This window comes from Cryptotermes secundus, unplaced genomic scaffold, assembly GCF_002891405.2.
Source record: "Cryptotermes secundus unplaced genomic scaffold, Csec_1.0 scaffold549, whole genome shotgun sequence".
Classification (NCBI taxonomy): domain Eukaryota; kingdom Metazoa; phylum Arthropoda; class Insecta; order Blattodea; family Kalotermitidae; genus Cryptotermes; species Cryptotermes secundus.
Window position 1 is genome coordinate 67,418 of NW_019738965.1, and position 21,463 is coordinate 88,880.

Here is a 21,463-nt window from a genome sequence, read left to right on the forward strand (position 1 = left end):
CTATACGAACTTGAACCATCTCGAGCATCATTTGCTCTGTGCTTCAAGTCGCTGCTGATGACGCTGCTTCCGGCATCAGTTTTTGGTGTCTCTCTTCGTCTGATGCCTACCCTTTGACCTGTCCAGCAAGGGAGGCCCTGCCAGTAGCTACGCTACCGCTGGTATAGCTCTCAGGGTCCTTGGCATACTCAAACCCCCTCACCACGATAAGGTGGAGACACCAACGACGGGGCCACACAATATATTTAAGAAAATTAAAGTACCACATTTTAAGAAACAAGGTTGAAGGTTAAATTAACCATGATGTATATATTGATGTAATAGGTTACTGGAAATGGTATTTTATTAGTTTTGAAATTAGCTGTGTGACTGAGGACAGAAGTTATGGTGGCACTTTTTGAAACATAAATTGTGCCCTCTTTTTTTTTCTTTCTCTCTCTCTCTTTCTTTTGGCAAATTAAGGTGTCTGCCCTCAAAAGTATAGTGGCCAAAGTGGAGCAAATTTTGGGATGAATACATAACCTCATCAGGACTACAGTTTTAGAAAAAATCAGTCATTTTGGTGTTGTCAAGTTGTGACATATTTGCTTGACATGGAATGAGCCTTCTGTTATCAGAGCTGATGTGAGGACAATTGGATGTGCTTGTATGTGAATGTAGTTCAGTATTAGTAGGAGGTAGTCATTGAAAGGACATGCATACTAATTAAGAGTGAAATGGGTAATGTTAATTTTTTTCAGCCAGATGAGGTATTCATAGACGATTCAAGAAGTAATGTGCATAGGGAACGGCAGGTGCTGTGCTGCATATCGATTCCTGCACTCAACCCTTGGGTGAAGCAGCTTCTTGCCACGGGCACAGACAGACACACTGAAGTGAAACCATTGCAACATGAGAATAAGCGCGCTTATTCAGACGAGTCAGCCAGCAGCAACAAAGCACTCAGCAGTAGTATCAGCCCACCAGGAACCAGTGTTAAACGCGTGTGTTGCGATAAGAAACATGTTCCAAGGAACGTAAGGTGTGATACGGAACTGCACTTACCACTACCTGAATCCCAAGCTAAGACTTGTTTGGTTAAGGTGAGCAGTTTTTGGTCAGTACACACAAGTTTCAGCAGTGAACTTAAATTGAAAAGAAAGAATTTTTTAATTAGCCAGGAGTTTTGTTTGACAATAAAATTTGTGAAGTAAATGTGAGTACCAGCATCAGATGGGGAATGTCCACTTCCATATTGTTAAGCAGTAAACTCTTCAACTCAAATCTTTTGATAAAAAAGGCACATAGGTGCCCTACTACTATGGTTATGATGGCAAGAATTTAACTTTCAGAGTAGTGGTAGGTCTATTTTACTTTTAAAACATGTGATACTGGGCCTGCTGGACCCATGCATGCTCCATCACAGTAAGGTCAAGGGTACATCATGTTACTGAATGGAGCAGCAAATTGAGGAAACTGAGTTGCGGTTTCCTCAATTTGCGCTGCTCCATTCAGTAATGTGTTCAACTCAGGTTGATAACAATTCTCGGAAATTGTGGTTGCATTGCGATTGCCAATTTCCTTTGGTGTGCCCTTGCCTTAACACACCATACAGATGGCAGAGGTTCTTAGCATCGTAATAAAGAAGACTACTGTCTTCTCGAATGTGATGCATGTAGTTTGGTGGAAGTAGTTTGTAAAGGGTGTTTAGGGTGGTGTCTTTAACACTAGGATTATAGGGTTTCTGGAGTCAGTTGTCTATTCTATGTGTTCTTTAGAATACTGGACAGTGGATGAAGTCCAGGAACCCAGTAATCCTGAGTTTGGCAGAAGTTTGCTACTTTGTTGTTCCATCTCCAAGGTTGCAGAGTAAAACAGGAAAATATACAGCAAATAAGCAATTGGTAAAGGGAACCAAATGCCAAAAGGCCAGTGAGCATCTACCAGACTGTGCAGCTTATCATCCCAGAAGATAGTCCTGTTCATAGTGACTCCTGTGAGAACCTCAAGTCTCACACAGTTAACTTTCCTTCATGTTCAGTACAGGTTCTTATTGTGGGGCATGTGGTAGCATAGTTGGTTGAGGCACTATGCTAGAAGCTGGAAGGTTGTGGTTTCAAGTCCCAGTTAAGTCATCGGAATTTATTTTCAGCTGACCTAATCCTTCCAGCCGCACTATGGCCCTGGGGTCGACTCAGCCTCCAACAGAAATAAGTACCAGGAATATTCTTGGGGGTAAAGGGAGGTCGGCGTGTAAGACTGACAACCTTGCTGCCATCTGTGAGCCGATTGTCTAGAAAATGTGGGAACCTCAACATCTCGCAACCCTATGGGCCTCCACAGCCTGGTGCAGGGATACATTTACTTTTTACATACTTTACAGGATCTTATTGAAATGTTCTTTGTTGTGGTGCTGTGCAGTCTGCCAGATGTTATAAACATATCAGAAGACCATGCTGCTTCCATCCTCAGTGTTCCCCAGGTGGATGGTGTGTATTCCTCTAAAACGTAACACGTTCCAGACTGCACAATATCCTTATCCAGAAGACCACAGCATGTCTTTTATTTTTTATTTGTGTCGGTTCCTCCAGGCATATTGTGAGACATTATATTAACCTTGTCATTGATGTATTGTTAGTGTCTAGTCATAACCTCTGTGCAGACTTATTTTTATAGTTTTCCTGGGACCCACCTGGCCTATTCAGTGATAGTGGGGGCTCTTCTTGTGCAGGTAAAGTGGCCAGGTCATGAAGCTGTCCATTCATGTTCCATCAGTACCTTGTCTCAACAAGTTAGAGAGTTGAAGTACACAGTCACTCCTATCCAGCTCCTAACAAACTTGGCTGTAAACATTTGACAGTTGTGTTACTGCTGACAGTGAAAACATCAGTCTCCTTGCAAAACATTTGCTGTCTATGCAAATGTAATTAAATATTAATGAACACTGCATAAAATACGAGATTGAAATAAGTAGTGTGTTCAGTTTTATCTTCTGGAATATGACACTCTAGTTTATTTCTTATTCTCTTATGCCCTTTTCCGCTGTTTCCCACTGACAGTTGCACAAACTTAAGTCCATTGGTATCAGAAGTCTGGCCATTTTACTGACAGGGTAAGAGTCATCTGTACCCAATATGAATGCTGTGAAGAAGAAGTTACTTGTCCATATCAGGAGTCAGACCAACCCCTTGGCTATACAGTGTGTAGTCCTTCCCTATATGGACCAAGCCATTTTGGCTCCCAGGTGAATGGAATACTTGGGAAACTTGAAGTGTAGGCAAGAGGTTAATATTAAAATGGACTATAAGTAACTAGGTAGTAAAGCGGCCTCCGTAGTCTAGGGGTAACGTTCCCACCTCATGACTCAAGGTACGCGGGTTCAAACCCGGCGGAGGTCGTGGAATTTTTAAGGGCGGAAAAATTCAGGGAACAAGTCCTCCGGGAGGGACTTTAAGCCATGGGTCCCATGTCATAGATTTATGGCACGTAAAAGAACCTCATGCCTCTAGGAGGCCTCTGAGCTAAATTAGGCCAAAAAGTTTCTCGCCCAAATAGTTTCCAATGCCTCTGATAGATGGGGAAGTATTAGGTACCACTGCCAGAGGAGGTACGACCTCGCTGACAGAAAGGGACTAATTGTTAGATACCACTGCCAAGTAGAGGGTAGAAACCTTGCTGGCAGAAAGAGGCTAAAGTATTAGGTACCACTGCCAGAGGAGCGACTGACTCGCTGACAGAAAGGGGCTGATAGCGAGTACCAGTATCGGTAGGGGATGGAGACGGTAGAAATTAAAAAGGGGGATGTACAATAGGGGATGTACAATAGACTATCAGTCGCGGTGCATGGGGAAACCCACCCCCTCAATACTGAATCACTGAACTGGGTAGTAAATATGTGAATGCGGTAAGGGTGAAATCCAGTGGGCATAATGCTGGACTTTACAGTTCCCTAAAGGCAGAGAATTTCTTGACCAGTTGAACTATGGTCAGCATGTCTAAGGAGAATATTTGCTATTGTCTTATCTAATTTCTTAAGTTCTTGCGTCTGTTGTCTGGAATCATCTTAAATTTCTTAATTGTTTGGTAAAGCCATGCTACATGTAATGCCTGTGTGTGTGTGCAATTTGTATTCGCCTCTCCCTACTGGTTTATTTTTCTGATAGATGAATTTGAATATTTTCTGGTTTGTGGAGAGTTACATTGTACAATACTTGCTGGAAGTAAATATCTGCTGGTACACAAACATATTGATCTACAGGTGTATGATAGTGACCCAGCCCTTGCCCTGAATGACATGATTGAAGTGGTTGGCTTTTTATCCGTGGACCCGAGACTGTGTTTGATATCTGAGGAAATGGAGGATGAGGGAGCCCAGTTTCACAACCTACCTGGATCTCTTGTTCCGAGGCTGCATGCTGTGTCTGTCCGAAAGCTGAAACACAACAATCCTCTCTTGGAACTTAATTTTTGCAGTTCAGCAGGTATACAATGCATCATACTCTTGTATTTTATGGCATCTGATGACTATGATTTTCATTTTGGGGGGGGGGGCAAAGCTAAACTTAGTAATTGTGAGTTTATATCCATGTTCCTGCCTGTTTATCTGTTGACATATTCTTGATTGTACACTGAAAGTTGTTTCAAATTTAATGCTCATTCATATTGATTACATTTCATAAAGTGAAATCAGTTTTATTAGTTTTCAAAAGTTTCTCACTGTCCCACCACCTTTCCATCCCTCCAAATAATGGATGTGTGACATAAAATATTTATGCTGTTGGTCCTCGTTGTATAGACTTGGCGCGACCACACAGATGACACCACTTCTAACAGCTCCTCTGTTGCCTGTTGATTCCTTGCTGTGGAAACCTGTTTACTATGCCATTGTGTAGCAGTAGTCACATAGAAAACACTGCATCCACTATGGTGTTTTCAGTATCTGTTGCCACAGAAATGTGTTTACAGTGTTGCTGCCTAGCAGTGACTGCCTCTACTCAGTACTCTTGTGGCTTTCCGCTGTTATGTCACAATATGATTCAGAGGAAGTTTTGATTGTTTCTGACCTGTACAGATGAGGTCTTGGGATTGGCCAGATTGGTGCGGCAGGATCTGCATCTGGTGCTGAGTCAGGTGCTGTTGGGAGACCACCTGGCTGCCAACTACTTCATTTGTCACCTGATTTCTTCCGTGTAAGTTTGATGTTCCTGTAGTTGGGTCCTATTCCTTGAACTTAGTCGTTATGTGAGGTAAGGTAAACACTGTTAGAAACATCTTTGATGGTGTTTGATACAGAAGTAAATTTCTGAATGGGGACCTGGACCTTGGTTTCCATCATATGTAGAAAACTGAATCTGACAAGTTTCTAATAATGGAATACTGGTTTACATCACTAACTGATGATGACACAACGTCAGAGATGTTTTACACAGAAATTAACTGCTGGACCTGGTGCTATAATATTGTCATGTGTTGGGTGTGTTACGCGACAAATTCACGTGGGTCTTGGATTCAGCGATTCCTTATAGGACACTCAGTCTTGCACACCTTACAATTGTTATCAGTTGTAGCATCAATTGGCTTCTGCCTCAATGCTTGACTCTTGGTTCTGTAACAGTAGTCTAGTACATGTTCTAAGCTCTGCTTATATAAGGGTAATGCAGACTCAATAGAGGACACCTCTCACCAAGGTTCGATCCTGTGTGTTTGACAATCCGTTGCTTCGGGAACGCTCCCTATAGATTACAGCGGTAATGTGTTTCGTCTCATCCGTTGGTACTTTGGTACTCAGTGGCCTTCTGTTCATCTCCGGGGAAAGGTGTTCGTTGTTTCGGCATTGTCTACGCAGCAGCCCACTGTTATTGTGTTGCCATGGAAGTAAAACACGTTACAATATATACCACTGTAACCATGTCCGTGCGTGCACACTTAGAAGTTGCTCTGGCATGAGGAAGTATTCTTATTTTGTTCCTGGCCTCTGGTGATATGTGTTGATAAGTTAATCCATTTTATTTATTTATTTTTTTGTTGGTTATTTAACAGTGTGTTCATTATTGAGAGTGTATATCATAGGATGGTGGAATGATGAGCTGGTAATGACTTAGAATGAAGAGTTTATGGCGTGATCAAGGTAACTATTGCCTGCAGGGACTGAGAAAATTCGTGAAAAGCCTCGGACATGGTAAGTAGTGGACCGTCCAAGAGTAGCTGATGTAAAGGAACAAATGATGGGATGATTAGTGAACAGTGGCTGGGAAGGGATTTGGATGGAAGTGGTCATGGTCATGTGCTCAAAAGGGACTGAGAAAGTGCATGCAGTATCTTTGTGATGACAGTTGATGTCTGAGCTGAGGTATGAATGTGGGGCCTGCTGAGTGCGAAACACAAATGCTAAACATTCAGCTGTAACTTTCGTGAATCTTCTTGATGCTTCAGTCATGTTATGCATGGAAGCATTGTTCCATTTACAGATGGGCTCAAGGTCCTGAGTTATGTGTCTTAACATTACATAATATAAATTGCTGTAAAAGCTAAGGTACAGCTATCCTTGTAACTGGTCATGATGGCCCATAGGGTTGTGAGGCGTTGAGGCTCCCATATTTTCTCTAGACATTCGGCTCACAGATGGTGTTAAGTTCGTCAGCCCTTTACTCCCCAGGAAGATTCCTGGCCTGTGTATTCACAGTCCATGTATGATGCAACAATTGCTTTATTCACAATTCAGCGCCCAACACAACATGTTTCGTCCATAGATGACCGTCTTCAGGTGTTAATGCGTGCACCTGTTACACTGTTCTCAAGTGCGCTAACATTGCGTGTTGCAGTCCACTTAAAATCCATTAAAATTCCTGGTACTCATTTCTGTTAGAGGCTCAGTTGACCCCAGGACCATAATGCAGCTGGAAGGACTTGAACCTGTGACCTTCTGGTGTGTAGCATAGTGCCTCTACCAACTATGCTACAGCTTGCCCCTGTAAATTACTTTACTCTATATTTTCTGCACAGACCCAAACTCTACACTGGACAGAGATCAATCACTTCAATGTAAATACATCTCCAAAATCACCATGGACATGAACTCACAATTAAGTATTACTGGGATGTACAAACACAAATGAAAAACATCCAAGAGCCTGATTATTAGCAGTTAACCACTCAGCCAGCTTTTGGAGATTGACACTGAAAGGGATAAATATATGCCACATATTTTATATGCAGTCTGATGTACAGTGCAGTGAATGCTCGTCTATTTTGAATTGCCCATGCAGGTTCCAGCGCAGTGAGCTGCTAGCCCTGGGTCAGTTGAGCCTGAACATTTCCAATGTTGTGTGTGGTCATGGTTACACCGAAAAGCTGTACACAGTGCTCAGACAACTGGTGACAAAGAGCCACTATCAGCCTCTAACAATTGAGAATTTGAATAAGTGCACCTTCACACCAAAGTAAGTCACCTGCTAATAGAATAACATATGTTACACGTTTTATCATGCAGTAACATGCCGTGAAACTCTTTTCATCTGCAATCTGAAACCTTAAAAATTTAAAATTTAGAAAACTATAACATTGTTTTTCCTGTAGTTTTGAATTAGTGCGAAATTTGCTGTCTGCCATCAAGGGAGGAATGTAGATTGAAGGTATTCGAGAACAGAATCTGAGGAGGGCTGAACTGGTAGGAGGCAGGCAAAAACTGCATAATGGGGAGCTTCATAAGTTGTACTCTTTGCTACATATGATTAGAGTGATGAAGTCAATGAGATGGGCAGGGCATGTACCGTGTATGGAATGAAGAGGACTGTGTATAGGATTTTGGTGGGAAATACAGAAGGAAAGTGACCACTAGGAGGATGTAGATGGAATGACATTAAAATGGATTTTAGAAAAGTAGGAAGGTTTGGTCTAGACTGGAGTAGTCTGTCCTGGGATAAGGAACAGTGGGGGTTCTTGTGATGAAGGTTGTAATGCAACTTTGGGTTCCGTAAAATATTTGGAAATTCTGAAATATCCAAGGAACTGACAGCTTCGACTGAAGGGCTAAGTTCCGTAGAGTTAGTAACATGCAGATTCTTCATGGATTCTGGAATTTATCTACAGGTTTCGTGTATATAAATTCAACTTAGGGACTTATTAGCATATGACCCAGGTAACTGAGATGGTATATGTTTATTTTTAAAGACAAAACTAAAACCCTAATCCTTTTAAAACAGAACAAGAGGTATAACCCTGTAAAAATAAAACCAAAGGCCTAAACTATAGAGAGCATGCAAGTTCTTGCTTTGTTGCATCTTGAAGAAGTTTGCACTTTTCTTTCGCGAAGCTTTGCCAGTTTTGTGGCTCATTTTGCACTACCCAGGGGACATGGATGACTTAAAGAATGTCACGGACGCAAGCGACTTTGTTCCCTCTTGCTGGCAAATTCACACATGTGTTTTCTTGCTGCTTCAAGTCATTTCAGCAGATCCAAGTATGTTGCTTTATGTTCTTCAACTCACTGTTCCTGTGCGTGTTCTGGCCCAGACACCTGGTCGACTCTCCAAATTCCACAAACCTCAAGAGCTCTATCACATGTCGTGTAGTCCTTAAAATGCACTTCAGGAAGTAGAGTGTGCCAATCATCCTTTTCATCTTTGTAGAGTTTCACTGTGCTGTCAGCATTACTGCTGACATGATCGAGAAAGCATATTTCACAAAGCAGTTCCTTATTTTGGTGAGTGTTATCAGTCTCCAGGCTTCTGCTATGAAGTGCATTGCAAACAAGACATTGACTTCATCTGTATAGCATCTTGGAGCAGTCCCCTATCCATTATGGCTAAAGTCTTCCAAATCAGCAACTACCTGTAATGGCATTTGAATACATGGATGATACCTAAATCTAAAGGTTATAACTGGCTGATGTACTTTAAGATTTGTTTTAATGTTATCTCACATCTAGGTCTTCCTACTGGTCTATTTCTTTCAGGTTTTCCCACCTGAATCATGTATGCCCTCCACTTCACCTCAGTGTGCACTAAATGCCGTGCCTGTCACAACCTCCTTGACTTTATTATCCACATTATACTTGGCGAAGAGCGCAAGCTGCAAAGCTCCTCATTATGCAGTTTCTCCAATGTCCTATCACTTCATCCCACTTGAGTCCAAATATTCTCAGCGCCCTGTTCTCAAACTCTTTCAGTCTATGTTCCTCCTGTAATGTTAGAAAGAAAGTTTCACACCCATAGAAAACCACAGGGCAGGATTGAATTACCTAACATTGACCCACGATTGCAGGAAGGACTACGATGCCAACAGACTTGTAAGTGGTATACTTCAACTCAGCACACAAACACATCTTGTCCTTGATGAAACGTGCTTGGAACCAGGTCAGCTGGACTCAAATGGTGTACATAATGTGGCAGCACTGGGCACACTCATCTCTCAGCAGAAAGTGGACTACGACTTCCAGTTCTATAAGTTGGAGTTCAAAGCTGATGTGCCTGTTCTGGTGCTCTCTGAAGGGAAATCACTATTGCCAGTAAGTTTTAATGGTGGTTTACATTGATGTAAGTTTTAGTAATTTTTAAAATGTTCCAAAAAAGATGTAGTGAAATGTCGCACAGTGAAGGGTTTATTATCTGCAGTAATAAAGTAAATAAGTTCTGTGATTAATTAAAAACCATGGATAATACAAAAATCTGGGTGTAAATGCTGATTGTCACTTAAGCACTTACTGATCCTGCTACTGGTCACGACAGGCAGGTATCATTCCAATAAAAGAAAACAAATCTTTTTCAGGGGCAGTTGGCCAGTGGGAAAAGCAATAAAATGTCACATATTTAGTGACTAGACACACAGTTTGTATTGGTAACTGGATTTATTCGTCTCTTACTATGACTGCAGTTGGTTATTGTGCTGTCGCTAATTCACACTCTTTACATTTCACTATGGCATGCACTGAGCCTTAATGTGTCTTCACTCTGCATTATGTGGGAATGTCTCCAAACACCATCCTTTGCTTCCAGTGCTTTCAATGGCTCTAGTCCTCGCTGGCTGGTGACCCTCACACATCTAACCCATGACGATAACTGTAGACCCCTTAGTCCAGATTTACTCTAGTGGCCTAAATGCCTCATTATGTAGCCTCCAGGCAGACCTGGCAAAGAACACTACCTTCAGCAGTTCTTCTGTTGTTGTGTTTGTGACTTGGTTGCAGCACTCATGTGACTTGGTTCCCTTGGTAACTTTGTTTACAGAGCTAACCTCAATCACTGGACGTGAGGTTCTTTTTTTGACCTAGTCTGGAAACTTTCCAAAAGAACCTCATAATAATCTGATACCATGAAAGGATGTACCTGAGCAACACACCGTGAAGATGTATTGGGGCTGTGGAGGCAAAGATTGGAGGCTTCAGAACATTATTTCATCTAGATTCTAAAGAGTCTGACAGCGGTGTATGGCACTCAGAAAGACGATTCTGAAACTGCATCTGTTTCCATCCTCAGGGGAGGGGGAGACAGCTACTCTGTTGGATTTCTTAGAAAGAGCTAATCTCAACTGTTGGACACAGTCCAAAACCCCAGTAATTGTGAGTGAGAGTTCCTGCTTTTGTGTATCAAGTCTCAGGAGAATGTGATGCACATTAGGCAGCAGAGTTTATTAGTATTGGTTGAGACCAGATGGTTTCAGTGTAATGAGCAGGCTCTCTGTGGAGCATGATGTGAAATAAAGCTGAAACAGCTTCATTGCCAGAGGAAATTTTTTTCTGCAGTACTCTATGCTCAACTTTGATGAGGTACAGTACACTTCAGTTGTTTCCAGTAGGCTGAAGTGAGCTGTAACATTGTTAATTTGCATTGATACTCATGAGAAAGGGTACATGAGTGCTACTGTGGCAGTTAATGAAGCAAAGTGTGATAGAAATACTGAATAGAACTCATAAAGTTTAACATTTTAATGAAACTTGTTTCTTGATGCTGTCTGGAGTCAGTTCAGTCTCTCTTTTTCCAGTGAAATTCTCTACAGTTTTTTATCATTCTCATGTGCTTTGCATCTGCTGACCCAGAAATCCTCTGTACATTTCCCAGATTACTTTCAGGTGATGTATTAAAAACTCATTGTAGTGTAATTTTTTCCATCCTAGTTTTACTTCTCTCTCAGGTCAAAATATTCTCCTCAGCACATTGTTCTCACATTTATGGACATGATATAGTGAGGCTGAGCTTCCTTTCTCTTTCCCTGCCTGCCAGAATGATGTGGCAGTCCCCCTGGAACCTGATTCGAAATGCTTGGAAACTTGGAATGAGATTTTTGAAGCTGTGAACCACTATCTCCAGGAGCCAGTGTTGCAGAGATTGCGGAAATATCTCACAGCCGTGCGTTTATTGGAATACTGCTTGCCACAGGACCTGGAGCAGGTTTGTATGTAGTTCTGCTGCTGTCCTGCTTGGTTACATGTGATGGTTTTCAGTTGTTGATCAGTACATTCTCTGCCAGGAATGACAAATGCTTCTCAAGTGAGTTTCTTCACAAGTCATAGTATCAGAGGGATCAGCATGTGCTGTACTGTATGTACTCTGATGCATGCATGGATTCAGCAGGACCGGTATCGCCTTGTTTCATTACAAGTACTGTTACCCCCAAGCTAAAATCAGCTCAGCTCATAGCCATAGTAACTGAACAGTACATTATGTGGATATTGAGCTATGGACTGGACAGCCAGGGTTTGGTTCTCATCAGGGGCAAGATTTTTTATTTCTCCATTGCTTCCAGTCTGGCCCTGGAGCCCACCCAGCCTCCTATCCAGTGGGTACTGGAGGCTCTTTCTCCCTTGGTAAAGCGGCAGGGGCAGAAGCTGACTTCTCATCTCCATATAGTGCCAAGGGCAAGAATGATGGGGCTATACCCCTGCTTAATTAACCACTGGGACAACTTTACCTATTACTATGTGAATGTTTGGGATTTTGCTGACATTTCATAGGCAAATGCTGTGGCCATCTTCAAGGATGACATGAGCTGGGTGGGTTTTTGTTTATATTATAGGTTATTGATCCAGCAGAGGCATGGCAGTGAAGGTGGACCCTTGTTCACATTTGACACCATTCATGACAAGAGGACAGAGACAATATTTCAGGGGACACTTTTCAAAGCCATGGAGTCCACAGAGAAGTCTTTGGCAAGTGGTGTGCCAAAGCACTCAATGGTCTGAGTGCTCACCATGCAGAGGCATTATACAGAATTTGTTTACAGATGCTGCTGCCAATCTGTGAGCTTGTCCTTAGCTCAGTAACTGTAGACAGTGGGATGATAATGGATCACAAAAGGGTTTTATGCCGCTCCTCTGTAAATTGACTGTCAGAATGGTCGTAGCTGTGTCCCATGCCTTGAACTGGCAGTGTTTTCAGGCAGGGTAATTGTAGACTGAGGTTTGAAAGCATGGCAAGGGTGAAGCTCACAGATTGGTGGCTGTAGCTGTTGATGTCTTATAGCAGTTGGGGTGGTTTGTGGTAGGAACTCAACTGAGTCAGCAGCCTCTTTTCTGGGAAGGAGAGAGTCAGGTTTTCTGACTCTTCGCCATATCAGCCATTAATATAGCAAAGTTTGTGGGACAAAGCATAATTTAATAGGAGCTAGTCCACCTACACGCATGCACAATAGACTACATATCCACTTGCTCTCAACCCCTTCATCGGCACCATTTCCAACCCTATACACCTCAGAAATTCACACATCTGTTACCTATAATTTAAATTGAAAGAACCTTCTTTTTACTAATTTTAATTTACAGAAGTCAGCAGTATTTGGCAGTGCTTGACTATTTCGTTAATTTGCTTAGGTTCATGATGTAATTACAGCAGACATTGGTAATCAAGAATAGGTAGATTAGATAGGCTCATGAGATATGGAAATGAGATTATTGCAACCAAGATACATCCGTGTTAGAGTTTTAGGATTTGTTAGGTTATTCAACAAAGCTGTGTCAAACGGACGTGTCGTGTAATATGTAATAAGATGATTGTGCTGAGATTAAATGGTTCAGTTGCTATGTGTACAGGTGATTCAGGATGACTTTGTGAGGCTCAGAAGAGAGACAGACACAAAAACTTCAGCTTCTGATCTGCATCTGCTGCTTGTTCTCTCCAGGTAATGGTATCTTTGTATTTAATAATTTTCATACTTCTTTTTTGCTTTCATTGTTCACAAAGTATGATCTTGTTCAGTGTTTCTGTTAGAAGCATCTCCTGTGATATGGAAAGCATAGTTCATGTAGGCAGTGAACTGGTTTGACGATATCAAAAATAGCATCCACATTTGACAACTTGTCTGTGAGAATTCATGTAAATATTTAGGATATGGTATTGAGTTCAATCCGACCTCATATAACCGACAGATTTATACCAGCATTGTAGTTTTATATGGATTTTGTTGTCATCTGTATGTTTCTCTTGAATCACCTGATAATGTCCTGTCTGGGCTTAAACATCTGATTATCCGACACTAACGCTTCAGTTTTATTTGTATGCATCACAGACGAGATGCAAACTACATGATTGAGAATTTGTCCGTTGAATTCTTAGGAGGGAATTTGTGAAGTTTCAGGATGGTTGAATAGGGTGTTAAATTAGGGCTCGGTGTTTGTAATGGAAAGTAGTTACAATGTAAAATAGGGTGAAGCTGTTACAGTTATTTGCTATTACAAGTTACAAGCGTTCAGAAATCAAATTACCAGTCTGTCCTCTGTATACTCACTAACATATTACAATACATTTCTGAAAACTGTGAACTAGGGTTGTTGGATCAGCCAAACATTCACTATTGCTTGTTGCCTTTCTGAAAAATGTTTGATTTATCACTATGAATGCCCATCACAATGTGTGGTATAAACACGTGTTTTTTGTTTTGAAGCTTCATTTGAGGTAAAGGTTTAATTTAGGATTGCATTAAAAAGTTAACACATCAATAAAATTCCTCCATATTACTGACTAGTATAGACAGTTTTTCAGTCTCAAATTTACCGTGTTGTATGGGCTGTGATTTGGATCTGGCCTCTGGGTGGTGCATGAGGAGAAGTTAGGAAGTTATGGAGCAGTGGTAGCAGCTGTAGTATGGGAGAGGGCAGTGTACTGTAACTAAGGCCTGCTGTAACCCATACACACGCCACAACCATTATTTTAATGGTCTTTACTAATTCCCACTGTGTATTCAGTTTGAGAATGGATGAGCTTGAAAACAGGACCAGCCTAACTCCTACTTACACATTACAGCAGAAGTGTTTGAAGACTTGTCACCTGCAATTTGAACCCAGCTGCTGGATTGTGGAGGAACTGTATTAGAAACTTAACATTTACATATGGAGAAAGCTTTAAATACAGCAAAAGATATGTTTTCATATAATTACTGATGGTGTTTAAATGGTACTGAAGTTGAACATTGCATCTGTCTTTAAGGTTGGTGTCACTGAGTCAAGGTGAAGGGACCCTGTCCAGGGAATCTTGGGACCTGGCATGCAGCATGGAGAAACAGCGAAAGCAGCGAATAAATGGACGAGTTCATCAACCATGAATGCATTGTGTATGGCCATGCTACAGTGCAGGGTATGGACTGCAGATGGTGCAGTGTTGACACAGTTCCAAACTGTAAAGCTGAAATGTACCTTGAACCTCAGGTATCTGTAGAGTATGTTTTGAAAGCAGTGATGTTACTGAGCCTGCAAGCGCTTTATATGGGTCTAGATTTTGCACTCCTTATATTACAGTTACCATAACGTAATATACTGGCTGAAACATCTCTTGAGAGTGGTTCATTGTCAGGTGGTGTAGATGGTTATGCCATCATTAGACAGCTTCCTTGTTAAAGTAAGATGTATTGAAATGGGATGTAAGTTACCAAGTACAGCTCATTTATTTTCGTAAGTTCATTGCACGTTGTTGAAACCCTGACGTGTTTCAGGATTAACAGACCATATTCAGGGTGTGCACGGTATTGAAGGAAATTTTATGAATTGTATACAGAAAGGTCCAAAAGTCAGTTAACTTTAAACATTCTCTTATATTGTTCAAAATGTTCAGATTTAAACCTGCCATTGAATTAGCAGAGTGGTATCACAGTGTTGGGAGTTGTACGTTGAACATGGAAGATCTTATTTTTGTAAATTCAGTAAGTAATAAAGGAATTTGTAATGTATTTAAGTGTACATTTTACTAACCAGTTAACTTACTTTTGGTTTTTTAACTGTATGATCAAATTTATATAAATATGAGATGCACCATAATTATTCGTGTAATTCTTTCCCCCCTTCCCTGCATATTTTTGAACCCCAAAATGCAGGAGGGTAACATTATGTAAAGTTTATTTTTAATCTAAAGTAAAAATAGTTTCTTGCTGACACTTTTAATCTAAAGTAAAAATAGATTCTTGCTGACACAAAAATAACACATACTGCTGCCAAGTTTACAAAAAAAAAAACATTTATTAATAAAACTATAAGAATTTTGGTCTTGTGTCTGTTATGATCGAAGTGGCACTGGCATGCGACAATATGTGGAAGAGCACAAGGGATCTAGTTGCGTTGAGTTGACGTTGATACCCTGAGAAGGGCAGAAGGGTAAACCATGGTAAATTGTAGAACTGTATAATAATTCATGATTTATTTACATCCATAAACTGTTACACAAGTACTACAATTTGACAAGTCAGTTTAACCTTTAATGTACTGACTTTTAAATTGCCAGCAGCCCTGTACTGCCAGAATTTAAATGGCCCCAAGTCTTTAACATTGCAGACTCAGAAAGAACTGCATATTTTCTGTTCTATGCAACATAGAAATGTGAACTAAAAAGAACCCGAAAGACAATAATATTTTCTACATATACACAAAAGAGTAATTTTTACAAATAAAAATTAGCTGTGATTATTTTGTCATGAAATGCAAAATGTTATCTTTATTATATATGTTATGAAATTCCAAAGGACTTACCTGTTGTTTTTTCTTCAACTTTGAATCATGGTCATATTGTAAATATAATCACACCATATACAATAATTTTTTTTAGCAATGTCATATTGTTTTTCTTTAAATTTACCATTTATAAAAATAATATCATGCCACAGAATCAGACAATATATGGCCATCACATCTACTTGTTCCCATGTTTCCCAGTTGAGTTGTCGTGATGAATGAATGAATACAATAATATTTTGTTCAGACTGCACACAAGTTTGAACTGCGTCACTTCACAGTTTACGATACCCTACACTCTTAATGCGTGTGTGCCACTTCTCAAACCAGTCCACCACACAGCACAATATCACACTTTTTGCAATAGAAGAGAGTGCTCCTGCTTTTCTTATTTAGAGAACACACATGACGTCTTTGTTTCCCTTTGGTTGGCCACTGTTGTGAATGTTTCACCTCCAGTCGACTCAGATGGGCCCCAGATGAACTCGACCTCCCCCGAGAAACGCCACTGACCGCGATATTCGCCTCATGCGATTGAATCAAATCCTGCACCAAAATTTTATGGAATTTTTTATGTGTCATTTGCTATCACATGATTTGTGTAATAGATATGCCTTTAGAATAGTCATATCTAGAAGGTGGGAAAACAATTTCCACGTCCTCTGAGCAATGTCACAACTGTTTGCCGTCCTGTCAGATTTATCCAGAGAGCCCATGTGTGCACTGTAGTCTTCAGTTACATAGGGTTTGACAGCATGGCCAGATTCATCTCGGAAGTTGCCATCCAATGAAGGAGGTCGCATATTCGTCAGAACATACACATCACGCTTGTCTTTCCAACAAAGAACACTTAGATGCCCCTTGACTCTTGTAACAATATCCCCCTTTTTCAATTTCATTGATTTGGGCCGTTTTTCTTGTGGCATTCCATGCCTATCATTGCGAATGGTGCCACATGAATTTATTTTACTCTGTAATAGATCATCAAATACTCGAAATGCAGGAAAACTGAAACAATTGTCCATGTAGATTCTTCAACCTCTGTGGTTCACTGAAAGGATTGCTTCTGCTCATTGAGTTTTGTTAGTGGTTTAGCAATGTTCACAAAACTGGAAATAAATCGTCTGTAATACGTGCATAACCCCAGGAAGCATGCTTATTCTCCGGAGTTGGCCATTCCTTCACGGCTTTCAGTTTCCCTGGGTAGGTGGTTATCCCTCCAGGTGATACAATATGTCCGAGGTAGCGTACCTCCTTTTGAAAGAGTTTACACTTCTCCGGGTTGAGTGTTAGGCGGGCTTCTCGGAACCACTGAAATACTTTTCTCAAGTTGGTCAAGTGTTCTTGGAAAGTGCGGCCAATTACTATTACATCGTCTAAGTACGTGAGACCTCACAGGACTGTCTCCATTAACCTTTCAAATGTCACAGGAGCGTTGCACAGCCCAAAGGGCATGACTGTAAACTGCCATAATCCTTGGCCTGTCGAGAATGTGGTTTTCTCCTTATCTTCCGGGTGTACATTTACTTGCCAGTATCTGCTTTTCAGATCAAGAGTGGAGAACCACTTGGCTCTAGCCAGCGTGTCTAGACTGTCATCAATCTGGGGTAGTGGAAAACAGTCTTTCTTTGTGACATCGTTTAACTTTCTGTAATCCACGCAGAAACAGAATTCTCCATTCTTCTTCCTGTCCAGAACGACTGGGGACGACCGGGGGCTGTCTGATTCCTTGATAACCCCACGGCGTTGCATGTCAGGCATCTCACTGACCTCCAGTTGCTTTGCTAGGAGCAGCCTCCTCGGTCTAACCGCTCTTTGTAGGGCCCTTTACGTTGGGCGTCACCTTCCCTCTCTGTAACCGTTCTTCTGGCCCCTTGGTTGCGGGTTGCAGCTGCTCCTCTAGCCGTTCCCTCTCACCTGTTGGTACTCTGAGTTTGTAGGTTGCTGCTGCGTCCTTATCCAGTTCTGTTTCCCTTTTTGTTATTGTGGACAATTGTTTGTGGGATATGGGTTACCTTAATGCTGGGCACCAGTAAGCTTACTATAAAGGCTTACAATTCAGGAAAAAAGGGGGGATGAACCGGAAATTACAGGTGATAGGTACCTCATTCTCAGTAGAGCAATGAGATTCTGTCTCAGGGTGAATACGGGCCTCGTGTCAGCGGGAAAGATAAGAGTGTTTATAGCTAGGCACTAACACACACTGTTTAATTAGCAGATCTTGATATACACGTACATGTAACAGCACTTGTTGCACTCCCTTAAAACACCTTGAAATCACTCAAACGTTGGCGACCGGATCCCTGGCTAGTGATTTAGCGACTGCTTCTTTTAGCACCACATAGAATTACACTTTCACTTAAACTTTTAAGACAAAGTAAAATTCACATTAAATTTTGCAGTTATTCAGGGATTGTTCCCGTAACACACTTAAACATAATTCTGTTTTAACTTTGATTTTTTTAAACCAAACTGACAGTGACGCTAGTTTTCGGAACCTGTCAAGTGTAACTTTACCAAAGGATCCCGTCCGTCAACTTTCGAACTGGATTTCCAAGAAAACTCTGCAGGGTGCTTCCTGCCTGGTCTTTGTAGCAGTGAAGCAGGCCTTGTTCTTGAAACCAAGAATTGGGCTAAGTCACCCTTGAATTTTCCTTACTACTTACTACTTACTACTACATCCTATGCTTAATTACTCTAAAAGAAATACTGATTACAAATGAAGCTGTTGGTGTCAGTGGTACGGCTACATCGGGTGTTGGCGAATAGGTCGGACATCACCCGTATTTATACAGTGATACACCTTGTTAGTCCTCTCATAGTCTTCGTTATTTCCAGCAAAAAATACCCCTATACTCAGTCAGGAGTTCACCCAATTCATGAAATTCTTCGTTGGTTAGATGTGGTTTGGCTTCTGCAATTATGTCCTCTAGTCTTGATCTTGGAACGTGGGCCTGGGTCTGCGTCACATCTGCCATTGTCACTAGCGTGACTGGCTCACAGTGTGCCAAAGTGGATCCTCTTATGAGCTTTTGATCCCGACAGCATTCAAGACTCACTGGTACCTCCTGGTGGTTTTGCATTAAAGTTCTGCCTATGTAGATTCCATCAGGCAGATGGGCCTGAGCGTTTGGTTCTGCCAGACCATTTTCTACTCCGAGGGGGTTCTCCACTCTGGCCATCACTATTCCCTCACACTGTGCGGGAATTACGTGGTCCTTGGCCACTGCTAGGCTGGAAGGACGGGGTCCTGCCCCTGCATAGCGCAGATACATCACAATATATTTGTGTTGAGTGAAGGCTGGCCTGGGTTGAGGCACCTGTGTTGTATCTTTATTACTGCTTCAATGGCCTTCAGTTGGTTCTACACCTTGCACGCCAGGAACAGGCATGCAACGGCCATTTCACCATGATGGAGCATGGTGAAAGGGTGGAGAACATAAAATCTGTGCATAAACAGGAAGATCGAGAAGTTGCGCACATCACACTAGCAATTATATTTTGCTGGTTTAATGCACAAACTACAAGACATACAGCACTTACTATCTTAGAAATGCGAAATCAAATCATGTCTTCGCAATATATGGTCGAAATGGCTTCCCTGTTCAGCAATGCATGCACGAGCTCTTTTGATCATGTTTGAGGCACTTTGTGGAGCACGTGTAAACTGATGCTGTTAATCGCCGTTGTAATGTTCCTCTTGAGGTCATCCAGTGAATGTGGATTGTTTTTATAGACAATTTCTTTGAGGTACCCCCAAAAGAAAATAATCCGCGGGTGACAAATTGGGCGAACATGGAGACCACAATCCTTTCGAAATGAGACGGTCACCGAAGAACTTGCACAAGAACTGCATGGTTTGATTAAATGTATGACATGGCACTGTCTTGCTGTAACCAACACTCACGTTCATCAACTTCAAGAAGCGCAGTAAACTGTGTAATGATGTCTTGGTACACTGGACTGTTCACTGTTGTTTCAAAGAAAATTTGGCCCACTATTCAATGACATGACACAGCACACAACACTCCAATTTTCTCACAGTGCTTTTCATGTAACACGTGGATTTTCAGATGACCAAATCCTATTGTTTTGACTGTTCATGTAGCCACTAAGGTGAAACCACACGTCATCAGTGAAGAAAACCCGATCAAACTCATCAATTCCATGGTTGCCAACAAATGCCCGAAACCATCTACAGTACACTAAGCATTTTTCTTTATCCAGGTCCTTCAGTTCCTGCACACAGCGAACACGATATGCACAAAGGTGTAAATTCATCACTTTCTGAGCACTTCCATACGAAATCCCTGATTGCGCTTATAGTCTCCTCAGGCTTTTTGAAGGGAAACACTGCAACATCTTCTCAACGTCAGCCAGTTTAGCCTCAGTCAAAATGGCCGGTCTCCCAGATCTCTTCCTATCTGAAACTGATCCACATTTCCGATATCGGTTGATTATTGTCATTATTGTTGAATTGTTAGGAACTGCAGAATCTGGATATTCCCGACGAAACTCGTCTGCAACATGTGCATAAAGACAACTGGCAAAATAATGTTCCACAGTAAAAACTCGTTCTTGGGAAAACGACATGTCTGTCATGCAATAAACAAAGCTATACTGCAGACATCATATGACCGATACATGACAGATGGTGTTTCTGCTCGTTAGTACTCCTACAGTACCATCTAGTGGTAGGAGGTATATTAACTGCAATACAGTTTATAACAACATACGAGGGGGTGCCCAAAAATAACCGGAATTTGTTTTTGTTATTTTTTATTTTTGCATTTTTATTGAACTGTATATTAGTCCCCTTCAAAGTATTGTCCATGTGCATTAATGCACTTCTCCCAACGCTTTTGCCACTGCTCAAAACAGTGCTGGAATTCTTGAGGCTGGATACTGTTCAAAGCCTTTAGCGTGTTTTCTTTGACTTCATCCACATCACGGAATAGCTTTCCTTTCAGACTTCTCTTCATCCGTGGAAACAAAAAAAAAGTCCGACGGAGCCAGGTCGGGTGAGTAAGGTGGATGAGGCACAATCACCATGTTGTTGCTTGTCAAAAACTGTCGGACCGTCAAAGCTGTGTGGGCTGGAGCATTGTAGTGGTGAAGCAACCAGTTCCCATTTCTCCACATTTTGGACCGTTTTCGTCGCACACACTCTCGTAATCTTCGTAACACATCCAGGTAAAAATGTTGGTTCACTGTTTGTCCTGGCGGAACGAACTCTTTGTGGACAATGCCATTCACATCAAAAAAACAAATCAACATTGTTTTCACATTGGATCGCACTTGACGCGCTTTCTTCGGTCGTGGTGAAGTTGGAGTTTTCCACTGGCTTGATGATTGCTTTGATTCTGGATCGTACCCGTAGCACCAAGACTCATCGCCAGTCACAATTCTTTTAAGAAATTCTGGATCGTTCTGCACTTCACTCTTCAAGTCGCGGCAAACATTCACGCGGTTTTCTCTTTGGTCATCTCCGAGCAAGCGAGGAACAAATTTTGCAGACACCCGTCTCATGTGCAAACCTTCGGTTAAAATTCGCTGGAC

The 21,463-nt window shown here is 41.5% G+C and overlaps 1 protein-coding gene across 7 annotated transcripts in view; it reads left to right on the forward strand.

Moving 5' to 3' along the window:
- The window catches only part of LOC111871485 (mini-chromosome maintenance complex-binding protein), a 44,657-nt gene extending 28,923 nt beyond the window's left edge, over positions 1–15,734 (forward strand). For 6 of the 7 annotated variants that reach the window (XM_033754278.1, XM_023864641.2, XM_023864640.2 and 3 more), the window contains 8 exons: positions 741–1,082; positions 4,238–4,460; positions 5,051–5,168; positions 7,245–7,418; positions 9,241–9,484; positions 11,196–11,363; positions 13,001–13,089; positions 14,394–15,734. In XM_033754278.1, the coding sequence (XP_033610169.1) occupies positions 741–1,082; positions 4,238–4,460; positions 5,051–5,168; positions 7,245–7,418; positions 9,241–9,484; positions 11,196–11,363; positions 13,001–13,089; positions 14,394–14,508 (1,473 nt within the window). In that variant the 3' untranslated portion in view covers positions 14,509–15,734. The other variant, XM_033754280.1, reaches the window with a different exon arrangement.
- Positions 15,735–21,463: the final 5,729 nt, after the last annotated feature.